The sequence below is a fragment of the Colletotrichum costaricense genome (genome assembly GCF_030867565.1).
Source record: "Colletotrichum costaricense strain IMI 309622 chromosome Unknown Scaffold_2.1, whole genome shotgun sequence".
In the NCBI taxonomy this organism is placed as follows: Eukaryota; Fungi; Ascomycota; class Sordariomycetes; order Glomerellales; family Glomerellaceae; genus Colletotrichum; species Colletotrichum costaricense.
Genome location: NW_026848231.1, coordinates 549,927 through 568,736, shown reverse-complemented (window position 1 = coordinate 568,736; position 18,810 = coordinate 549,927). Strand labels below are relative to the sequence as shown.

Below are 18,810 nucleotides of genomic sequence, written 5' to 3'. Positions count from 1 at the left end.
TGATGGTCAAGCTTTTCATAGGGTAATTATGTGTCATGAGTTGGAAGGGTACCTGGCGACACATGCTCCGCTTCAGCGTTTTGACACGGCCCAGCCAGCGCGGCATCGTGTACATCAGCTCTTCATCAGACACCCACATGGGAACTGTGACTGACAGAGACGCAGTACTGTTACTGGGAGTGGACGTGGATCCATCACAGAGGTGTGTGAATCAACCAAGGATGGGAAGAAAGAAAAAAAAGTGTGAAAAAAAGAGCCTGGACCATCTCCACCGGATGGGTCCATTGCGCGAAGTACCTGCTCCAATTTGTTCCAAGCGCAGCTGTACATTGCGCCAACGGACACTTCTCGAACATGACCAACGCCAACCAGTGACTGAGCCCACCAGCTCCCTTCGACTGGCTGAGAAGGACGGATGCTGGCCCGAGCTGGTTCATTGTTGCAACTTTTGCAAGGCATGGCGTTGCCTGCCGTGGCATGGGTCGAGTTCCTTGGTGGCCGCCTGACCATGCGCCTGGCTCCAGGACTCGCAACCACTCTCTTACGTCCTGAGCCATGACACTGAGAAATGGTCCCGGCGGGCCCACGTGTAGGTACGTAGGGCATCCGTAACTTGTATGCTATTCCTAGGAACCAACATCGAGTTGAGGGCCATCCACCGCAACAGGCGGCGCTGCTTAGGAGAGAGATGCCACCGCCTGATCGCGGTCCTGTAGCGCGGCGGTCAGGTAAACTCGGTACGTATATCTCATCCCGGAGCACCATCGCCGGAACCTGGGAAGAGAGCCACCGAAGAGCCAAGACAAGCTGGACAAGAGACAGCTTGTCAGGTACTTGTAATTGTGGTACTGTACACTCTGTACCTGACCGCTACAGGGAACAGCCAGCCTCAGCTTACATTCTTCCTCTCGCCGCCATCACGATTTGCGAACCCTTGAGGTCGTGTCCGGTAGTCCACAATGGCGCAAGGCCAGGGGCACGGCGTCGTACTGGATGATGCAACGGAGGGGAAGCCAATTATTCCTGCGTCCACAAGCCAGACACGTGTAGCAGCAGTAGCAGAAAGAGGAAACAAACGCAATGGAGACAAAGGGGTTCGCAGTTACAGCTAGTTACAGGCTTACAGCACACCAGCTTCTGTGTGGATGGCATCATGTTGGTGCCACCGTTCGCAACAGAGCCGGTCACGGCTCATGGAGCCGCTTACCATCCAGGTGTTTCCAGCGCATCGCAGTAATAACGCAAGACGGGAGGATGATGCCAGCATCTCCCAGATTGATGCCAGAGAGCAGATCGGGCGGCACCTTAAACTTAGCACTGACCCGACTAGGTTGTAGCCGCCGCCAGCATAGTCCTGGGAAATGACACCATTGGCCAAGGGCATGAGGAAACCAGCAGAACCAAACCGCATCCTCCTCCCTCACAGGTGCAGTCGCACAATGCCATGTGGTACGATTTTCTCTTGTTGCCCAGGAATCGCGCTGCGGGGTCCCTCAACCTCTTCTTAGGATACCAAGAACCGGAGCTCTCCATGAAGTGCGGTCGTGCGAGATGACATTGCAGGTGACTTGGTCGATAAGGCCATCACAATGCACCTGTCGGCAGAAGCAAGCTGGAAACCTGATGGTCTCCGGTTCTCTCTGGGGAAGGTTTCCACGGCCCACGGGGCATCTGCCCCGGGTGCCCAGCCGGTGACATATCGTGAGATCCAGAAACCGGTCACAACGACGACAGGCAGACGTGGCCGATGAGCGGGTAAGTACTTGATTGTGCCAAGGGAATCGGCCTACCAGCCTATTTCTCTCATCGCAATGCGATTGTACGATGGCATCAGTCATTAGCGCCATCTGCTCGTTCTCAAACTGACACGCATAGTGGCGTTGGGGCGTGGAACACGTATTCAACGCCGGTGTAAGTCGAGTTCAGCAAGTGGCAAGCAGCCTAAGAGTCTGCACTCTATTTCCAGAATCAACACAAACGTAAGCAGCTCATGCCGAGGCGCAACGAGCGACGAAGAATTGAGCGCCCAAACAGCGAAGCTTCTCGTCACATCTCGTAAACCAGTCAACGGCATCACCGTCAACCATACATCACCGCCACAGCATCGCAGTTGAAACCTCGTGTTGCACCTCTGCTCCAAGACAAAAATCGATCTAAGATCCCTATTCGATCGTACTACCGGATCTGCAGTCCGGACCAAGCCGCAATGGAAAAGGGTCGAGAATGTCAACCCGACCGTCCGACCGGCCGATCGGGGTACATCTCACAGTCTCTCAGCCTCTCCCATTGCTTGCGGTCAGCGCTCTTGAGGCTCTGGACTATGACTGTTCACAAAGGTTTGCTTGACCGACGGAGCGCACCGTCACCGTCTTTCTCTCTGTTCCGATACTCAGCAGTGAGCCGCGCGATTCCCCACCATCACCACCATCAGCCATCCTCAAAAGTGCCCTTCCGTCCCCGTAACGGAATGGCATCCCGTAGACTCAGTTGGCCTATTCCTAAACCGAGAGGAAGGGGTGCGGTCCGGTGCCGAGCGGGAAGAAGTCCATCCATTGCCTGTCCGCAAAGGTTGTCATTTAGCCGCGTTGACCTGCCAAGCAACCCCAACCCATCGTCTTTTTTCCAAAATGGAGCCGCCATCGTGAAGTTTTTTTTTTCTCCAGTCTGTTCGATTGCGTGCGAATGTCATTCCTGGCTAGGAAAACGTGCTTCTAGACTTGGCCTAGGATCGTGGATGGAAACGAACCGCAAGCCACAATTCCCACTCGAGGGAAACAAAAACGGAGAAAACGGGGACGGGAAGCAGGGGTAGGATATCCACTTCCAAGGACACTGGGCCACTCATGAAGTTTCTCTTACGTATAACCGGAGTCACCTGCCCATCCATTTTCGACGGTTGTTTTCTTCACTCTGCGTGTTCTGCTTTCACCCAGGCGCAGAATTCTTTTTGACATTTTCAGTCTCGTCCGACAAACTCGAAGAGCATGTCTCCAACGAGCAAGGAGTCAAGGACCCCCTTCCTACAGGCGGCTACAGTATGCCCAGTGAGGCTAGTTTCCGTATATGTGCCCTTGACGCTTGGGCGCTCACTTCTCTGTCCCCTTTCAGACAAGGAAAACGGAGCTCCAAGGGGTTGGAGCACCCCATACCTTCATGCCGGTGGCTGCTGGCATTCACACTTGATTCCATCGTGATATCTCCAAAAGAGAACGAAGCCGCAGCAAGGAGCTAGCTGAAAAATTCTTCTCAACCCCGTGGGCAGAAAGATTCCTACCATCGCTCTCAAGCCACCCCGGCTGGTGCAGGCATTAATATCCACTTGATTTCCACACATGTCACTGCCACGGCTGCAGACTGGATGGAGCTTGAAGCTGGAGGATTTGCTCCATCTGACTCTTCCAACATTGCCCATGGGAAAGTCTTGATGTACAAGATCCGCACGCCCTGGGCAGTAAGAGACCAGAGACGGATGACCTAAGCTCAGAGAAACGAGATGGAACACTTCCATCGCGATCCAGAGCGGTCGTCCAGACCCACGACTGTGACCACCATTCCCAACTTGGGCAAAGGACCACAGTTCCTGCAGCCCTGCTACAAATGTGGGCATTCAGCCGTAAATGCGCGCTTGTAGCCCAGCATAAATTTTCTCGTGGACGGGTACATCGAGCCAGGAGGTCGCCAGCATGATGTCAACAATGAACTCACGAATATTGTTCCTGAGTTGCTATGGAGTATTTCCCACTCATTACCATGGTTTTCATGTAAAGTTTTCTCCATGAGCGTGTTTCGAGATCGTCCAGCTCCGCTGTTTAATGTTTTCCATGATGCTCATCTCCTCTATAAGAGGAATTAACCGCTCATACGCCAACAGGCGTCATCCAACGCCGAGGTGTCATTCAGGGGAAGAATGTTTCCGTCGAGGCACCACTGATTCACCGCTAGCCGGCGGTCCTCATCGGTGACCGTCGCCTCCAATGCCCAAAAACCGAGCAGGACATTTCCCACCCCCTCCCTAGCTTAGCCCCCGGTGACCCCTTGCGCCTCAGGGTCCTTCTCGGTGATCCGGGAAACATCCCGAACCCCTCCAACCCCCCACCTCATCGCGCTCGCCGACTTCGCTCGAGGGGAGTCATACTGTCATATCGTAGTTCTCTTGGCCGGCATTCTGTTCTGCTTGCCGGTCACATCGTGACATTTCCCCCAATTTCGCTTCACTTTCTGTCCTTTCCTGATTCAATAAGATGGCGCAAACTATCCCGCAACAGAAATCCTTTTGCCCATCCTCCCCGATACCGGCGCCGTGCCCGCTCCCGGCTCCCACAGCGACAGCGCAGGCGGCACGGGTACGGACGCGGCCAGGCCGGTGTGGTCTCACGGACTGTGTTAGAAGGCTACCAGAACAGCCAAAGCCACATGCATCCTCAAGGGCAAACAGCTCCTCACAGACTCGTGGTAGGATCCCTGGAGAGTCATTCGTCCCAAGGTTTCTGTAAGTACGGAGTAGGGACGGCAACAATCAACGGCAACGGTGAAAGACAGGGCAGCCACGCTTCTAATTCTTGAAACATTGCGACGAGCGCAAGTCTGAACTTGTCAATTGGTTTTCCTAGAAAATCTTAAATGAGCTGACTCGAGCGTCACCCAAGTCCGTCGTCAAACACGCCTACGGGTGCGGCAAGTCAAATTTGTACAGCAAGGTTTCTACCCGTGCCTGTTCTCACACGTTAGCCTCGAATGTTCTTTCTTACTGCGCGTGCAACCCTCGAGACAGTGAAGACACCGAGCTTGAGTTCTCGAGCCAAGAGTTCGTTGTGTGTTGCTCTCAGATCATTTCGTCTTCGCAATCTGTCGATAATTGCTGCAATGCGACAATGAGCTTGGGCACCCCATCCCATTTTCCCAGGAGAAAACGAGGTCACGGCTAGGCCGCCATTGGCCAACTCTAAGCAATCATTAGACACAATCCCTTGTGTTCGCCGTGCCTCTATTCACGTCCCTGAGCCCTGGGCAGAGGAAACAGAAACAGACAGTCACGAACACGAGCGGCAGGCTCGAAGCAGGGAGATAATCGATTTGATATCAACATGTTTTACGAGGCTGATAACGCTTGGCCTCCTTTATCTTCCCCGGTATGGCCTTAGGTGCAGCAAGATCCAAGTGAAACCCCGCGCGGACGGGGACCAGCGCTTTCAACCACTCAACCTCGAGATCCTTATCGCAAGCAAGCCAATTCACGTTTTCCCCAGGTTTTCCTTTTCCAACACGACCTTTCCACCCCGCATTCTACTAAATCTGAGGCGGGAGATCGCTTCATTGTAAGCCTCAATTTCTCAACTACATGCATTCCCTTTTGTCCACATCATCGTGCGCGCCTCAGACTGTGGCTTTCCATTGGTGTTGTGGTGGCCATTCGTGCCCGCAGATCATCATGACATAGGACTCGCGCCCTTTAGATGTCTGTATCTACTATCTCCGCGGAATGAGACGTCGCGTCACATGAACAAACACCCTTCACGTGGACCAATTCTTTAGGACGGTCGACTACACCAAATACGCTTTAATCCAGAGAAATGAGGGGTAATAAAGAATGTCATCGTCATAATCACGCCTTACGCCAAGCGCTGGTCGTAGGCATCGTCGACAAGTGTAAGTCGCGAATAGGACGAAATGCCCTCATTGAAAAGGACAAAATTGACTTTGTTATTGGTGGTCCGTCCCCCTCCCTGCTGGATCGACCACGTCCCAGTTCACAGTACAGCTCTGAGCTTCCAGTACCCCGCGGCGTCGCCTGGCGGCTGAAGCTCTCAGTGCCCTGGCGACCCTGGCCAGGACTTCAACCCCTCTGAATACCATTCTCCCTCGGAGATGTCCTAGACAAAGCCATTTACGAGAAACGCAGCACAACCTCTTTCTTGCCGAAAATGTTGCCATCCCTAGCGCTGACGCTCCACTCTCTTGGCTGTCTCCAATTGGGATCTCATTCAGTTTCAATGTCGGACCTCCAGTCCCAATACAATCGGGCCTGGCCCGCCATGACCCCAGTCTCACTCATCCTCACCGTCGTCCTAATGTCCTCCAGAGGAGTCCAAAGAGCTTGAGTGCCTCCTCCTCCTCCGCCGCCGCTCCGCATCCTGCATTTCTCCATCCCGCCCCATCTTCGCTTACCGGGCAGCACAAAAAAGCTTTTCCAAAGTCTAGAGCCTCGTTGCATGTCTTCCACCTTAGCTCCATGGGCCTTTTGGGAACCTCTTACATAATGGCGTCGGACTGCACAGACAAAGGTGGAAAAGAGCATGGTGGGCAAAAGTGCCAGTGAAACAATTTTTTCCCCTTCCCTTTTCTTTGTGACCCAATATGCTTACCTCACTAATAGCTTAGCCGCGCTGCGAACGAGGGAAGAGCCGCTGCCGCCACTAGCTGCATGGGATGTAGCTGTTCGCTAGCTGGCGGAGAGCTGAAGGGAGCGCAAAGTTGCATCTCCATGGAGAACGGCGAACCGCGAAAGATGGGCATCGAGGTTGCCCAGTCATACTGGATAGATGGAAATTCCAGCGTTCTCGCTCTATGCCGAGGTATTCCTGATGAGAAGCGGCAACATGGGAATCTGAAATTTCAGCCTTGACTCCTCGAAGGTTCCCTCGAGTCAAGTATTCTCTCCTCCTTGGCCATGGCTCTCGTCAATTGAAACCAAACAATTGACGATGGGCTTGTTATTCGCTGCTTGGACAGCACATGGCATTTCGCAAAAGTGGCAAAAGTCTTGGTCTTTGAGCCCATAGCGAAAGTGACTCGATATCTTCCTCTGTTTGGACGCAACTCCCAACGAGGAAAGCCGATCCGTCAAAATTTAGCGTTCTTGTCGTCCCAATCTTGTCGCAGCGCAGCGTAAGCCCTATATACTGACCTTCCGTCCGTGTGACGGTTACGGATCCATCTCATCACCAATCCTTGTCTCGGTTGAGGCCAGGAACCGTCTTCTGCATGCTTCAGCTTGGACATTTCTGGGCGTTTTAGCAGAGAAGTTTCTGTTTTTTGATCTGAAAGTCACATCAGCCAAGACTTCGAACTCTGATAGCATTATTGAGAGTTTAATTGGTCGTGTTCGGCACTCATGTCCCGCGAGCCTTCCGGAATCTTTCGGCATCTGCCCCGGGAATCGGCTCCGGGGCCCATAAAACGCGGTGAGTCCGGGTGGCAAAATGCCGAGTATCGGAGACGGACTCGGCAGCCGAAAATTTGGAAAAGACCCTCTTAGGACAAATCTTCCGTCACTCGGAGTATCCATCTATCGGAGGTCGCCATGTACGGCCTCGCAAATCCTGCCGGGTACGAACTCCACAACTTCGCTCCCGTCCACCTAGTCATCCTCGGGCCGACGATGATTTTTTCCGTCGGCCGGTTCGATCGTTCTGGGCCCACCGGCAATAGGGACTGCATTCCAGTGCAACATGAGCTGGTCCCAAGAATGCGGTTCAATGATCCATCGTCGTGCAGATGAATTCCAATCGCATCTGCCAATCTCGCATCTCCCGGAGCGATAAATCCGTCAAGCAGGTTAAGGTGAAATGGCTACTCATCGAGCCGTCCATCGTCGCTCGTATCCGTGTCTGCGGACTTGATAATCGCAATCGTTCGGTATCCCGCGAAGTTCCCGACAGTGTCAGGGTTGCTCCGCACATAAATTGAGTCGGGGGATTTTCAACGCCAGCGGCACCTCGGCAGTAGGCGAGGGCATCCCGAAAAAAAAGGACACGGGGAGAAAACTCGGGCGGGGGCGGCGGCGGCGCTGTCTCAGGGTTCTATTATTAACAAACTTCCAATGGTTTGTCTTGCTTTTCTTCCTGGTCCGTCGGTCAGTGCGTGGCTCTCGTAGTGAGTGGGAAGCTCGAGCACCACAAGGCCCATTTAGCGAAATGAAAGGCGCGGCGGTTGGCTCTTCCCGTCGGCCTTATCGCCGGGATAACTCGTTACAATTCATGCGATGGGTTGTCTGAAGCATGTCACAAGATGATGTTTTTGTTGGTCGCCGAGTCGCTGCCGCTGCCTCGGTGAGGGGGGACGGCAGAGGGGAAGGGAGATTGAAAATGTGCCGTGGTTCCGTGTCAAGAAACCTGGAATTGGTGATTGCTGTCTGGTGCAAAGAAAATGTCAATTGACGTCGCTGTCGTCATGAACTCTAATAGAGGGTTGTTGATTGCCCAGGTACTCAGTCATTAATGCTATGCCGAATTTTCAGCGCCGTAATGGCGGGACGAACGCCATTGAAATTCGTATGGTTCGCGCTGCCAAACCCATCAGATTCGAGGGCCGTCGCGCGCGCAATTGTTTTATCTGCCACAGTGTCACCCAACCTCGAGAGAAGGGGATGACATGCCAATTTCTCACCGGGCACAGCGAACAGGGAGTTTGGAATGTGAAACACGAGACAAGCATTTCCCCGCAAGACCATTTCTTTGGCAGCCACTCTAATCACGAGGCTCCCACTCTGTCAGTTGGCGATACCCACGATAGCCCACGAAAGACTCCAACAGCCCCTCTCGGACCCTTCTTTGGCGATGCCATCAGCGTTGTGTTTGGCTTGTGCAGTTCGTAGGGACGCAAGAGGAGGCAAAAGCCAGAGTCGAGGAAATTGACTGCGGCAGTATGTTCGCCCGTGTTGGCCGTTCATTGGCCGTATTCGGTTGACTCGGATCGCAGGACCATCCCGCCAACCCTTTAACTGGGGCCCAGGTTCGTGTTTGTTCCTCTTCAAGACCGTTGTAAGGGGAGGCCTTTTTGGGGAGTATTTCCCAAGAGCCAATCATGACAGCCAATTCCGGCACTCTCGGCCTCACTGAAAACGAAGATGAGTGAGACACAGCCACATTCTCCCCCCAGACTGGAACTTGTGTCTTTCCTAGCGAATGCAGACTATGCAGAAATGCACAGCCGCTAAATCGACTGAAGGAGCGAATGCGTTCCTGATGGGGGAAGGTATGGAAGGAATGATTGAAAATAGAGACATTTGAGGCAGGCACGTTGTTGTCGAATGAGGGAGGAAGGAGGGGTGCCTTCATTCCTTACACTGTCACTCTGTTACTCTGTGCCTTCTGTCTGCCCACGGGTTCCTTCCTGTTCCTGCGCCTACTCCTGTCGTACCTGCGTCGGGCGTACTTTCGTACGTGCGGCTGTGCCTACCTCTTTCCCCCTGGACCCTGAGACGACCGCCCCCCTCCCCTGAATAGGTAGGCAGATTGCCTCACCTTCCTTCCCTCCACTTTCCCCGTGTTTTCAAGGTGTCGGGTCCCTTCCTAAATTCCATCCGTTCCTTCCATTCCTTCCAGGTTGCTTCCCGTCCCTGCCCGCCTCAATCTCGCGCGCTCTTTCCCTCCTCGCCCCCTTCTTGCTTTCCCTCGCCAGCAAACACAAACCTTCCCGGGTATTCACTCTTTTGCTCCTTCCTTCCTGCATCTCCTCTTGGCACCGGCCACTTTTTCGTTGTGTCACTGTTCGCAAACTGTTTTCGCCCTTCTTCACTCCAGTCACTCCTTGCATAAAAAAACCGTTAGCAATCAGAGAATGCGATAACAGGGGCTCCAAATCCGGTTTCACACAAGCGACACAGGGGCGAATCCACTCATTACAGACGAGCAATCCGCAGCCCGCTTGCCGCAACCGAACGACAAGAATTCGAGAACAACCAAGGCGATAGTTGCGACAAGAAGCAGACGGCTCAAGTCAAGGAATTAAATACGAAAGGGAGGATTCCACCTTACTCGACGCGACGTGACGATATCTACGATTCTATCGGAACTCGAGGGAATTCCATCGTCATTACAAACGATTATCCAATCCACAATCGAACCGTTACATCATATCCACAATAATCCGATCCCTCCTCAGTCGCATCATGAGTTCCTCAACAACTGCCGCAAGCCTCCTGGCACCCGTCGCTCGCGCTGTACACTACCTCGCTGCGCGCGATGATTGCGCGGATGGAGACAACAGCTCCCGCTGCGAAAAACCCTTTCAGTCCTCCAAGATTATCGGCATCACTATCGGCATTACTGCGTAGGTCTACCCGAACTGTTCCGCACTCTGCTTTTTGAGTTGTGCTTGCGTTCGCATGCCGCCAAGCTACTCCAGGGCCTACCTTAGCATTCGTAGCCAAGACTAACATCATTTCTTTCTAGTGCTGTGCTCATCTGCGGTACTCTTGGCGTCTTGACTGTGTTGCACATGAGAAGACAAAAGCAGGAGCGCAAGGAGGACGAAATTGACCTCGAGATCGACGGCGACGTCTACGACCACCCAACCATGGGCAAGCCCCCGCGCGCCTGGCAGCCGCATGGCCAAAATAACCAACCTGGTAACGAAAACCCCTTCGAAGCCGAGCGCCAGCCTCACCAGCGAGCCGAGAACCCTTTCGAGCCGGAGCGCCGGTAGTTACTCAAGTCGTCCCGTGATAGGGACCTCTCGAGATTCAGATACCGCACTTTAGCTGCACTTTTACACGAATGAAATAATTCGTCAACAATTATTATGGGTTTCGGGATATGTCGGATTGGAAACTTTCTTCTGCTCGTTGGATGAGGGGATTGTACATAAACCCGCCGCCTCGAGGGCCTGATTTTGGTCAATCATTGCGAGCATGGCATTGCGTCTTCGAAACTATTCATTTTCTTCGCTGAAAGGGTCGGATACGTCACGAAGTCATGGTTTCCGATGTTCTACGTCACTCGGACCCGCAGCCTGGACTTTGGGGAACGCGACAAACGACTGGGAGGATTGGGAGAGCAAACGGCATAGCCTCGGCACGAATGGCCAAGGTTCAACTGTTCTGCTGCTTGGAAATCATGGGGATACAGTCGGTTGTGGGGAGGTAACTTGCATATTGGGCTTGGTGAGGCTCGAGCCCACCAGCCCATGGGAGGATTCTTGTCTTTCGAGAGATGGCCACCAGGCATCTGTGATGCTGGCTAGCCCAGCATAATACAAACATGTTAAACCGCCCTCTCTGGCCATCGTGGATTGAACAGAAGGCTCGTGATCGGGAAGGCCCCATCGGGCACGTAATCTCCTAGAGTTCTGTACTGCATGACGTCGGCCACAGCAAGCAGTACCAGATTCGCCAAGCTTGTGATCTGCGGGCAGAGGGGTTCACTACACGGGAGCTACCGATACGAAGCTCGTAGCTTTTGCCCAATTTTCGGCCGTGGGGCCTCGTCGTTGCTTGTGAACTGTGAACCATCCGAAGTCTCGTCGCCAAACTTTGGCATATGCACAATTGAACTTGGCCGTCTGATGTAGGTTCCGCCTGACCCTGTATGATGTCAGTCGCGCTGAACTTCCAGGTTGGGGCACGCTCGTGCTGTTTTTCTAGAGGTCCGTTCGCGTAGCTTTTGGTTTTGTGAGCATCGCGGGTTGATTGAGGCCCCAAGAGAATGGGCTGTGGTGCTTTACTACCGCGCGCTTTCAATAACATGTTTTCCACGGTAAGGAAGCCGTAGTATAGAAGCATCGTATCTCACGACTACTTGAAGTATCCAGATGGGCTGATGCCACCAACGCACGCTTTAAGCGACTCAAGCCGGGTGTAAGTACTTCACTCGACAGATTCTAATCACAAATGTCTTAAAAGTAGACTGAATAATCTTGCTATGAGCGACTTTCTTAATCAAGTATTCTGCTACGCTGCGCGCATGGTATCGCCGATACTACCTCCTTTTACCCTGCCTTATGATCGGTTAAGTACTATTCATCACCCGTTGAGGAGTGTGTATGGGGGCATCTTGGCTTCTCGTATTCTCAAGCGGCGGCCGCATGATGGGCCGGATTGCGGTACGATGTGTACCGCTTCATTCGGACATCAGACTGCGTAGTTCAGGCACACTTCGGACCGGTCTGACGCGGGACGACGTGATCCTGCTACACCGAAGCGGGATGAAGTCGGGATAGCTGTACCGGGCCGTAGCTCCCAGCAACACAAGTATCAACCGATTGGTACACTGCATAACAACACATCTCGACAAATGCAGGTCGTGCCCAGCTTGGAGAGTCCTCATGCGAACCCCGCCTTCTTATGTCGCCTTCCGGGCGGCTCGTCCCGGGCTGATCGACGAGGCCCACCGTTATCGTCCCTTCTTTTGCTCATCGCTGCGTAGTCGAGTTAGCATATCGCCTGCATGTCTCAAGATCTGGACTTTTGAGCGGTTGAGAACTTCACCGAGTGCTATTTCCATCCACTAGCACCTTCACACTTCATCCAAATGGCATCACGGTGCATCCGAAGCTTGTGTGCCGATAGAACGACCAGCAAACCGAGGAGCTCCAGGTCTTGGTGAGAGTACTTCAGTCACGCAAGATTCCTGTGAATTATCCAAGCTGTCAAGGAGTATAAAGCCCGCCCTCTCATGGACCTCTGACTTGTCTCTCCTAATATTAAGTCCATAGTCTATGTGCTAAAGAACTCGAAGCAGTGCTATCCATCTTCGTATCGTCTTCCCCTTGATCCTCATCTTCGACTCCACTAATACTCTTTGCAATGGCCTCCTACTTCCCTGAAGGCGAATGCTTCTTCGTCCGATCTTCTCTCAAGTACGGAAATACTTGGTCCGCAGAGAACGAGGAGCAGTTCTATAGCCATGTTCTCATCGAATATCAGGTACGCGCCCCCTCCCTTCTGTCCAAGGTTTCTTCCCGAAGCTCTGTTGCTCACGAAACACGCGCAGTGGAACGGCTGGATTGGCAGCGGCAGCGCGAGTTCAATGCCAACCCACCTCCGATCAAAGTCTCAGAGCGGGACGGCTAGTCTGTATGCTACCCGCTTCTGGCAGTGGGACAGATTCTTCGTCGGCGAAAGCAAGACCACGGATCCGAGCAGCCTGACGGCCATCACCAGCTACCCAAACAGCTTGAACTGGAACGAGATGCGAGACCGCGACAGGGGCGGTCCAAGGAAATACATCCTGCGCCCGGTCAAGATTCGTCGCAAAGACACCGAGTGGCTGTGGATTGAGTACTCTACCCTGCTAACTACTCTTTCTATGAGACCCTGCAGAAGTGCTAACTTGCAGCCAGTGCCACGATCCCGATCCGCGCCATCTACTTCCCCGTCTGCCAGCAGACCGACGAGGCGTACAAGCAGTACTGCACCTACGTCGTCATCGACTTCAAGGCACGCGACACCATCAACTGCTTCAACATCGCAGGAGAGCCGCGTACCTACCCGTCCACGCGCGAAGCAGGCCTCGGCCTGAATAAGGACCTGACGTGGCTCTTCAAGGTCCCCGACCTCATCACCTACCTGACTATCCCCCACAAGCTGCGCAACCCGGAGTACGGCGTCTACAACGCGACGACGAGGACCGACGCGCTGTTTCTCGTCGGGCACGCGGGGCGTACCTGGACGGCGAGCGATACCGTCCACATGGATGGGTTCATTCGCGAGATCGACCTTGCGAATGTCATTAGCGCGACCTTTGGTGTCGAGGTTGGATGGCGTCCGTACAAGTATTCTTCTTTTATCCTGGACCTGGTCACGCACGTGGTCCAGCTCGGCCTTGGCTTTATCCCCGGAGCAGGACCCCTTTTGTCTGTGGCCTTTGGCATCGGACTACAGCTCCTCAACGACCCCGACACGTTCAAGGCGGATAATGTGCTAGATATTAGCGCCGCGGTCCTGTCGACATTGATCGCCTCGGCGGGGAAGTCGAAGAAGTATGTTGCTCCAGGCTTCCTTCCTGGGGCGACTTTGTCATCGACGAGGATGGCGAGTATGCGGATGGCCCCTATGGCTTTGACGTCGCCTTCGGAGGCTGATGATATGATGGCTGATGAGGTTGAGACCATCGATGAGGGGGACGCCACTGAGAAGAAGAAAGCTGGGGAGGAGGAGAATGCACGGATTACGGCAGGTATTCAAGCGCAGCGGCAGGTTCTTGAGTTGAAGCTGGATGAAGCATTCCGGAGAGCAGGATACTGAAACTCGCCTGGTTATCATTGAAGATCATATTTCAAAGGGCTATCTCTCGTGTAAAACCACAACAGTCTGGCAGGGAATTATCAAAATTCACCGGGTAGCTCTCTAATAAGGTTTGATGATTCGTGTAGGCGATAAGTCCGTCATGATTCGCCACATGGCCTGTTTCAGAGACAAGAATGTAAACATGATTACGATCTATTTGAGATTATAGATGTCCTAAATATGGACAGTGAGCACGGGTGAAAGGGAAGTAGACAAGCAGTATGAAGGAACAAATGAGACGAGGCTGGTTACATGAAAGGCAACTCCAACAATTTTGCTGGCGCAAGACTTAGTCAAAGGGCTTCATATCTCTCGAGAACCCCATGGTATATAGCTCGCCAGAGGGACCTACCCAAGCAACAACGGATTCGCCAGCAGCCACCTGGCATCGCCTATCATCATAATCCCAGCGAGGGGAATTCAAATTCGAAGCAGGGTTGATATCGGTCGGCATGAGCATCAAGTTGACACCGTCCCAAGTGATCCACTTACCGCTTACATCGATTCCATAGCCCTGCCAACGCGGTCTCTGAAGCATGACAGACGTGTTTTCAAGTTCGGCATCATCCGTGGTAGAATTGGCTACTTGGGGTGGGCGGATGGACCTTTCGATGGCAATGGCCCCAAAGGAAGTCCTCAACTGAGAATCGTCGGGCGAGAAAGATAGGCCGAAGAGACTACGTCCTACATTCAAGACGTTTGTGCAGTGCCCCGAAATTGTCGACCAAATCCGTATGTTTTGAGCCTTGTCCGCTGATGCCACTGATTCAGAATTGGATGAAAATGCGACTGCAGTGATGCGAGACTCGGGCTCAAAGAGGGCTTGGCGGTAGCATTTGCTTGCTAGCCATAGGGTGAGCTCTTTACCACGATTTGGCACTGAGGCCACCCATTTCGAGTCTGGTGATATGGCGAGAAAGCTGAAGTCGTCAGCTTCCTCGGGCATATCCACGTATTTGTGTGTATCAATGCTCAAGTACCTGACTCTGTGAGACATCTCATCTGATCTAGGCTCGCCGTTCTTTTTGAGTGCCTCTAGGCATGGGATCTCGATTGTGTAGACCGCGTATTTCCAATCAGGCGTAATTGTGATGACGGTCCCGGCACAGGTGGAGTCTCGGTATTGCAGCCCCCCGTGCATTGTCCAGAGACTAAAGTCATGATATGCGCCAAATGCAAAGGATTGTGAATCTTCCGAAAACAAAACCTCGCTCTTTCTTGCCTTTCTGTAATCGAGATAGCTAGGATTACGAGGGCATGGAGGCTTCATGACATGAACGACTGTGCTATCTTGGATGTTGTGGATTGCCGGCTGGCAAGGGAGGAACATCCATTTTGAATCAGGCGAGAGTGTGGCATTTCCTGAATCCCAGATATCTCCATCGTTTTTGACTTTCAGGTCTAGCTCGCCAGTGTCAGACGACCAAATATTAACCTCGTTGGAGTCGTCGATTTTGTCCATGGAAATGATTTGTGCCGTTTCTTCGGAAGCTCTCCGATGTATGAAACAGCTCTTAGTCACCGCAGACATTGGCTGTATTGGCTGATTCATTCCACTGTCAAGCGTTCTGGGCTTTCGGATCATGGACAAGGACCAGATGGCAACTCCGTTGCTTTGAGCAACAATGAGAAATTTGCCATCGGGTGAGAATGCCGCTACCCAATCCTCAGGCCGAAGTGAATGAAAGCTGAATGGGCTGGCGGCGAGAATGCTGGTGAGATGTAGGGATTGGTAGTGTTCGCCGGTATCGAATGACGAAATCGAAATAGCGTCGCTATCGGAGAGACTTTGATGCGCGATGAGCCTCGAGTCGTGTGAAATAGCTGTAGGTCCACGTGTGTTTTCTCCTCCCGGGACTCGAGAATTCCAACAACCGGTGTCAATGTTCAAGGTTCGAATTTCTCCATCCGCTTCCTTAACGATCAGGAGATTGGTGTCTGACACGAAGGCGAGCTGGCTGACCACGGGCCCATTTGTTTCAAACGTCTGAAGGCAGTTACCTGTCAAGGCTTCCCAAAGATGGACACTTCCACGTATAGATGAGGTCGCTACAATTTCAGAATTCGGAGAGAAACTGACAAATGAGCCTCCTTGTGATACAGAGCGTGAGCTATCACGCCTCTGGTCTCTGTCTATAGGCCGGAGCTTGATCCTACGCCCTGTGGACATTGTCCATATCGCAGCGGTAAAATTGTCGTAAGACGCCGCAATCTTCTCTGAAGTGTGGGAAACGTCAAGTTGTACTACGTCGACCCCATCGGGAATACGGAACGAGCATAGTTCCTCGCCCGTTTCAGCGACGTAGACGTGGATTAAGTTTTGTAATGCCGATGCGATTCGCTTCGAGTCCTTGAAAAAGGCGACTGGAACGTATGGACCGATAGAGTGAAGGCTCGGCATGCGAAAGTTGGTCATCAAGACACCCAGGGACAGCGACCAAACCGATATGTCCCCGCCAAGCCCACTTAATGCAACAAGCCTGGAATCAGGAGAAACAACAACGGCATAATAACCTTCATAGGCATCCCCAAGACCTGTGTTCTGGATCAGAGGCGTCCATCCAGACTTTTGTGGTCGTTGGAAAGTGATACACTTCGGGATGCTTCTTATGGAAGCGTGTCGGATAGAGCTTGTCGTGGGAGAAAAGACTAATGCTGACCAATACAGTTGCAAAGGATACTCGAGAATAACGGAGATGTATTTGGAAATCAACATCTCCGAGTCTTCCAAAAGATTGTAAAGCTTGATTTTTGGTTGCTGCCATATTAGTTAGCAAAGTAGGCAATATAGAAATGTTGACTGATTCTTTGTGACTTGTTGCTACGTATATACATTCACCTTGTATTGATCTCATGGTGGAGAAAACCTCGAAGCTCACCTTCACGAGGGGAATTAGCGTGTCTATCATTTGAATAGCACGATTGGTTTCTCCGAGAACACAGAGAGCCTCGACCCAATAGAGAAATCGATCTTGGAGGAATTTATGGACTTGATCCTCATCCTCGAGAAGTTGACCCGCGTATTTCAGGTGATGAAACCAGAAGCGGCAAGCATATCGTGTATGTGGCGGGAGCTGTTGTTCCAGGACGTCTCTCGCAATCGCAGACCGTCGATCGGCGGGCTTGAGGCTGCAAATATTATAGAGTTCTGCTAGGGGGGCTGTGTTAGTTGGCTAGGCGGGCTATGTCCTACTTTTCCTAAAGTAATCCGACCAATAAGAGGCCAGGGATTATTCCGACCGATTTCTACTACTACCAATTGCCCACTTCTACTTCTACTTCCACTTCTACTTCTACTTTTACTTTTACTTCTACTTCTACTTACCTACTTTAACCTACCCACTTTAACCTCGCCGTCACTACCCACAAAAAATAAAACTATTACGACTTTTTAATAAAAGTATTACTAATTAACCTAATTACCCCTACGTAATTAAAGGAATATAATATACCTAACCCGCCATATTTCGTACTAGTTATAACGATTAAAAAGCTTTAGGAATACTTATAAGCCTATATGCGTAACTATAGTTTTATTATAATCTAATAAAACGTTAATAATTACCGAGGAGAGCTTAAACTACTTACGCGCTTTAAAATTACTTATAACTATAATACCGCCCGCTAGCTTCGTAATTTTAATACTCGTACTACGTTTATTTAAAAAAATAATTACTCTTAGTATAAAATTACTTCTACCCGAGTTTTTAACGATTAGTAATAGTTTTTTATTCTTAAGTACGCTACCCATAACTACGTACTTTCTTTAGACCCTTCTATTTATAAGCTTTATTAAAAGCTTATTACTATGTAGTAAACCCTTTTTAAAACCGTTTCTAAGTATAAAGTTATTAAGTTATATAAAGTAGCTACTATCGTTCGAAATACTAAGCCTAGGTCCCTTATTAAATAAAAAGATATTAATAATACCCGCTAGTAAATTTGCCTAAAAAAACTCGATAGTTATTTTACTATTTAATAGTTTATAAGTATCTTAACGAGTATAAAATATAAGTACTATATTTAATAATTATTAAAAGATCCTAATTAGCTTACGGGCTTTATCTAAACTTATTCTTAGTATAAAACTATATAGAAGCGGTTTCTTAAAGTTATTAAGCTCGATAATATATATAAAACTAACCGGTTTAAAATACTACTATTCTAAGTAAGAACTAATATTTAAAAAACCTCCTTATCTTTCTTAAACTCTACTTCTTTTTTTAGGGCATATCCTAATACTTCTTAAGTTACTAAAATTACTAATATTAGCTCTTTATATAACTACGCCTTCGGTCTTATTTTAATAAAACGCCGCGAGGGCTATAACTTCTTTATTAAGTCCGTTAAATCTATTCGGGCCGAGATTAATACTAAGTAGCCTAAAGTAACTATTACTAACTTCGAGGATACGGTAAGGTTAATAATAATAAAAGTCTAGCCTAATACCTAGTTTTAGCTCTATATTTTCTATATTAATTAGAACGTTAACCTTAACGTTAAGTATAAATAAAAGGGCCCTAGCGGGCCTATTAATAAGCTCGACGTTAATTATAATAAAGAGGCCGCTAAAAATAAAACTATTTAAAACCTTAACGATAAGGCCCGGGCTAATAAGACCCTTAGCCTTAGCTAGTAGTTTTAGGAAATTCCTTATATACCTACCGGTTTTTATTAACTATAGGCTTACGTTATATATACTAATATTAAGGACGACTTTAATACTACTTAGGACCGCTTATTAATAGAGTTTACTAACTAAGACTTATCTCTAAAGTATATTATAAATACCTACCTCCCCCTAT

The 18,810-nt window shown here is 50.7% G+C and overlaps 7 protein-coding genes across 7 annotated transcripts; 6 read left to right on the top strand and 1 right to left on the bottom strand.

The window, feature by feature from the left end:
* Positions 1 to 35: 35 nt before the first annotated feature.
* Positions 36 to 506, top strand: CCOS01_01798 (uncharacterized protein; the record flags this gene model as incomplete). Its single annotated transcript, XM_060449991.1, has 1 exon — positions 36 to 506. The coding sequence occupies one exon, from the start codon at positions 36 to 38 to the stop codon at positions 504 to 506; it is 471 nt and encodes a 156-aa protein (XP_060318641.1).
* A 1,814-nt stretch (positions 507 to 2,320) lies between these two features.
* CCOS01_01797 (uncharacterized protein) lies at positions 2,321 to 2,812 on the top strand (the record flags this gene model as incomplete). Its single annotated transcript, XM_060449990.1, has 1 exon — positions 2,321 to 2,812. One exon carries the CDS (start codon positions 2,321 to 2,323, stop codon positions 2,810 to 2,812), a length of 492 nt encoding a protein of 163 aa, XP_060318640.1.
* Positions 2,813 to 6,032: 3,220 nt separating this feature from the next.
* CCOS01_01796 (uncharacterized protein) lies at positions 6,033 to 6,622 on the top strand (the record flags this gene model as incomplete). The annotated part of the gene is made up of 2 exons (XM_060449989.1): positions 6,033 to 6,059; positions 6,374 to 6,622. 2 exons carry the CDS (start codon positions 6,033 to 6,035, stop codon positions 6,620 to 6,622), a joined length of 276 nt encoding a protein of 91 aa, XP_060318639.1.
* A 3,267-nt stretch (positions 6,623 to 9,889) lies between these two features.
* CCOS01_01795 (uncharacterized protein) lies at positions 9,890 to 10,425 on the top strand (the record flags this gene model as incomplete). The annotated part of the gene is made up of 2 exons (XM_060449988.1): positions 9,890 to 10,050; positions 10,173 to 10,425. The coding sequence occupies 2 exons, from the start codon at positions 9,890 to 9,892 to the stop codon at positions 10,423 to 10,425; spliced, it is 414 nt and encodes a 137-aa protein (XP_060318638.1).
* Positions 10,426 to 12,523: 2,098 nt separating this feature from the next.
* On the top strand, positions 12,524 to 13,963 carry CCOS01_01794 (uncharacterized protein; the record flags this gene model as incomplete). The annotated part of the gene is made up of 3 exons (XM_060449987.1): positions 12,524 to 12,643; positions 12,711 to 12,997; positions 13,060 to 13,963. The coding sequence occupies 3 exons, from the start codon at positions 12,524 to 12,526 to the stop codon at positions 13,961 to 13,963; spliced, it is 1,311 nt and encodes a 436-aa protein (XP_060318637.1).
* A 331-nt stretch (positions 13,964 to 14,294) lies between these two features.
* Positions 14,295 to 17,151, bottom strand: CCOS01_01793 (uncharacterized protein; the record flags this gene model as incomplete). The annotated part of the gene is made up of 2 exons (XM_060449986.1): positions 14,295 to 16,763; positions 16,885 to 17,151. Coding segments are annotated over 2 exons (2,736 nt in total), but the record flags the coding sequence as incomplete, so codon positions are not given.
* A 1,296-nt stretch (positions 17,152 to 18,447) lies between these two features.
* On the top strand, positions 18,448 to 18,750 carry CCOS01_01792 (uncharacterized protein; the record flags this gene model as incomplete). Its single annotated transcript, XM_060449985.1, has 1 exon — positions 18,448 to 18,750. A coding segment is annotated over one exon (303 nt), but the record flags the coding sequence as incomplete, so codon positions are not given.
* Positions 18,751 to 18,810: the final 60 nt, after the last annotated feature.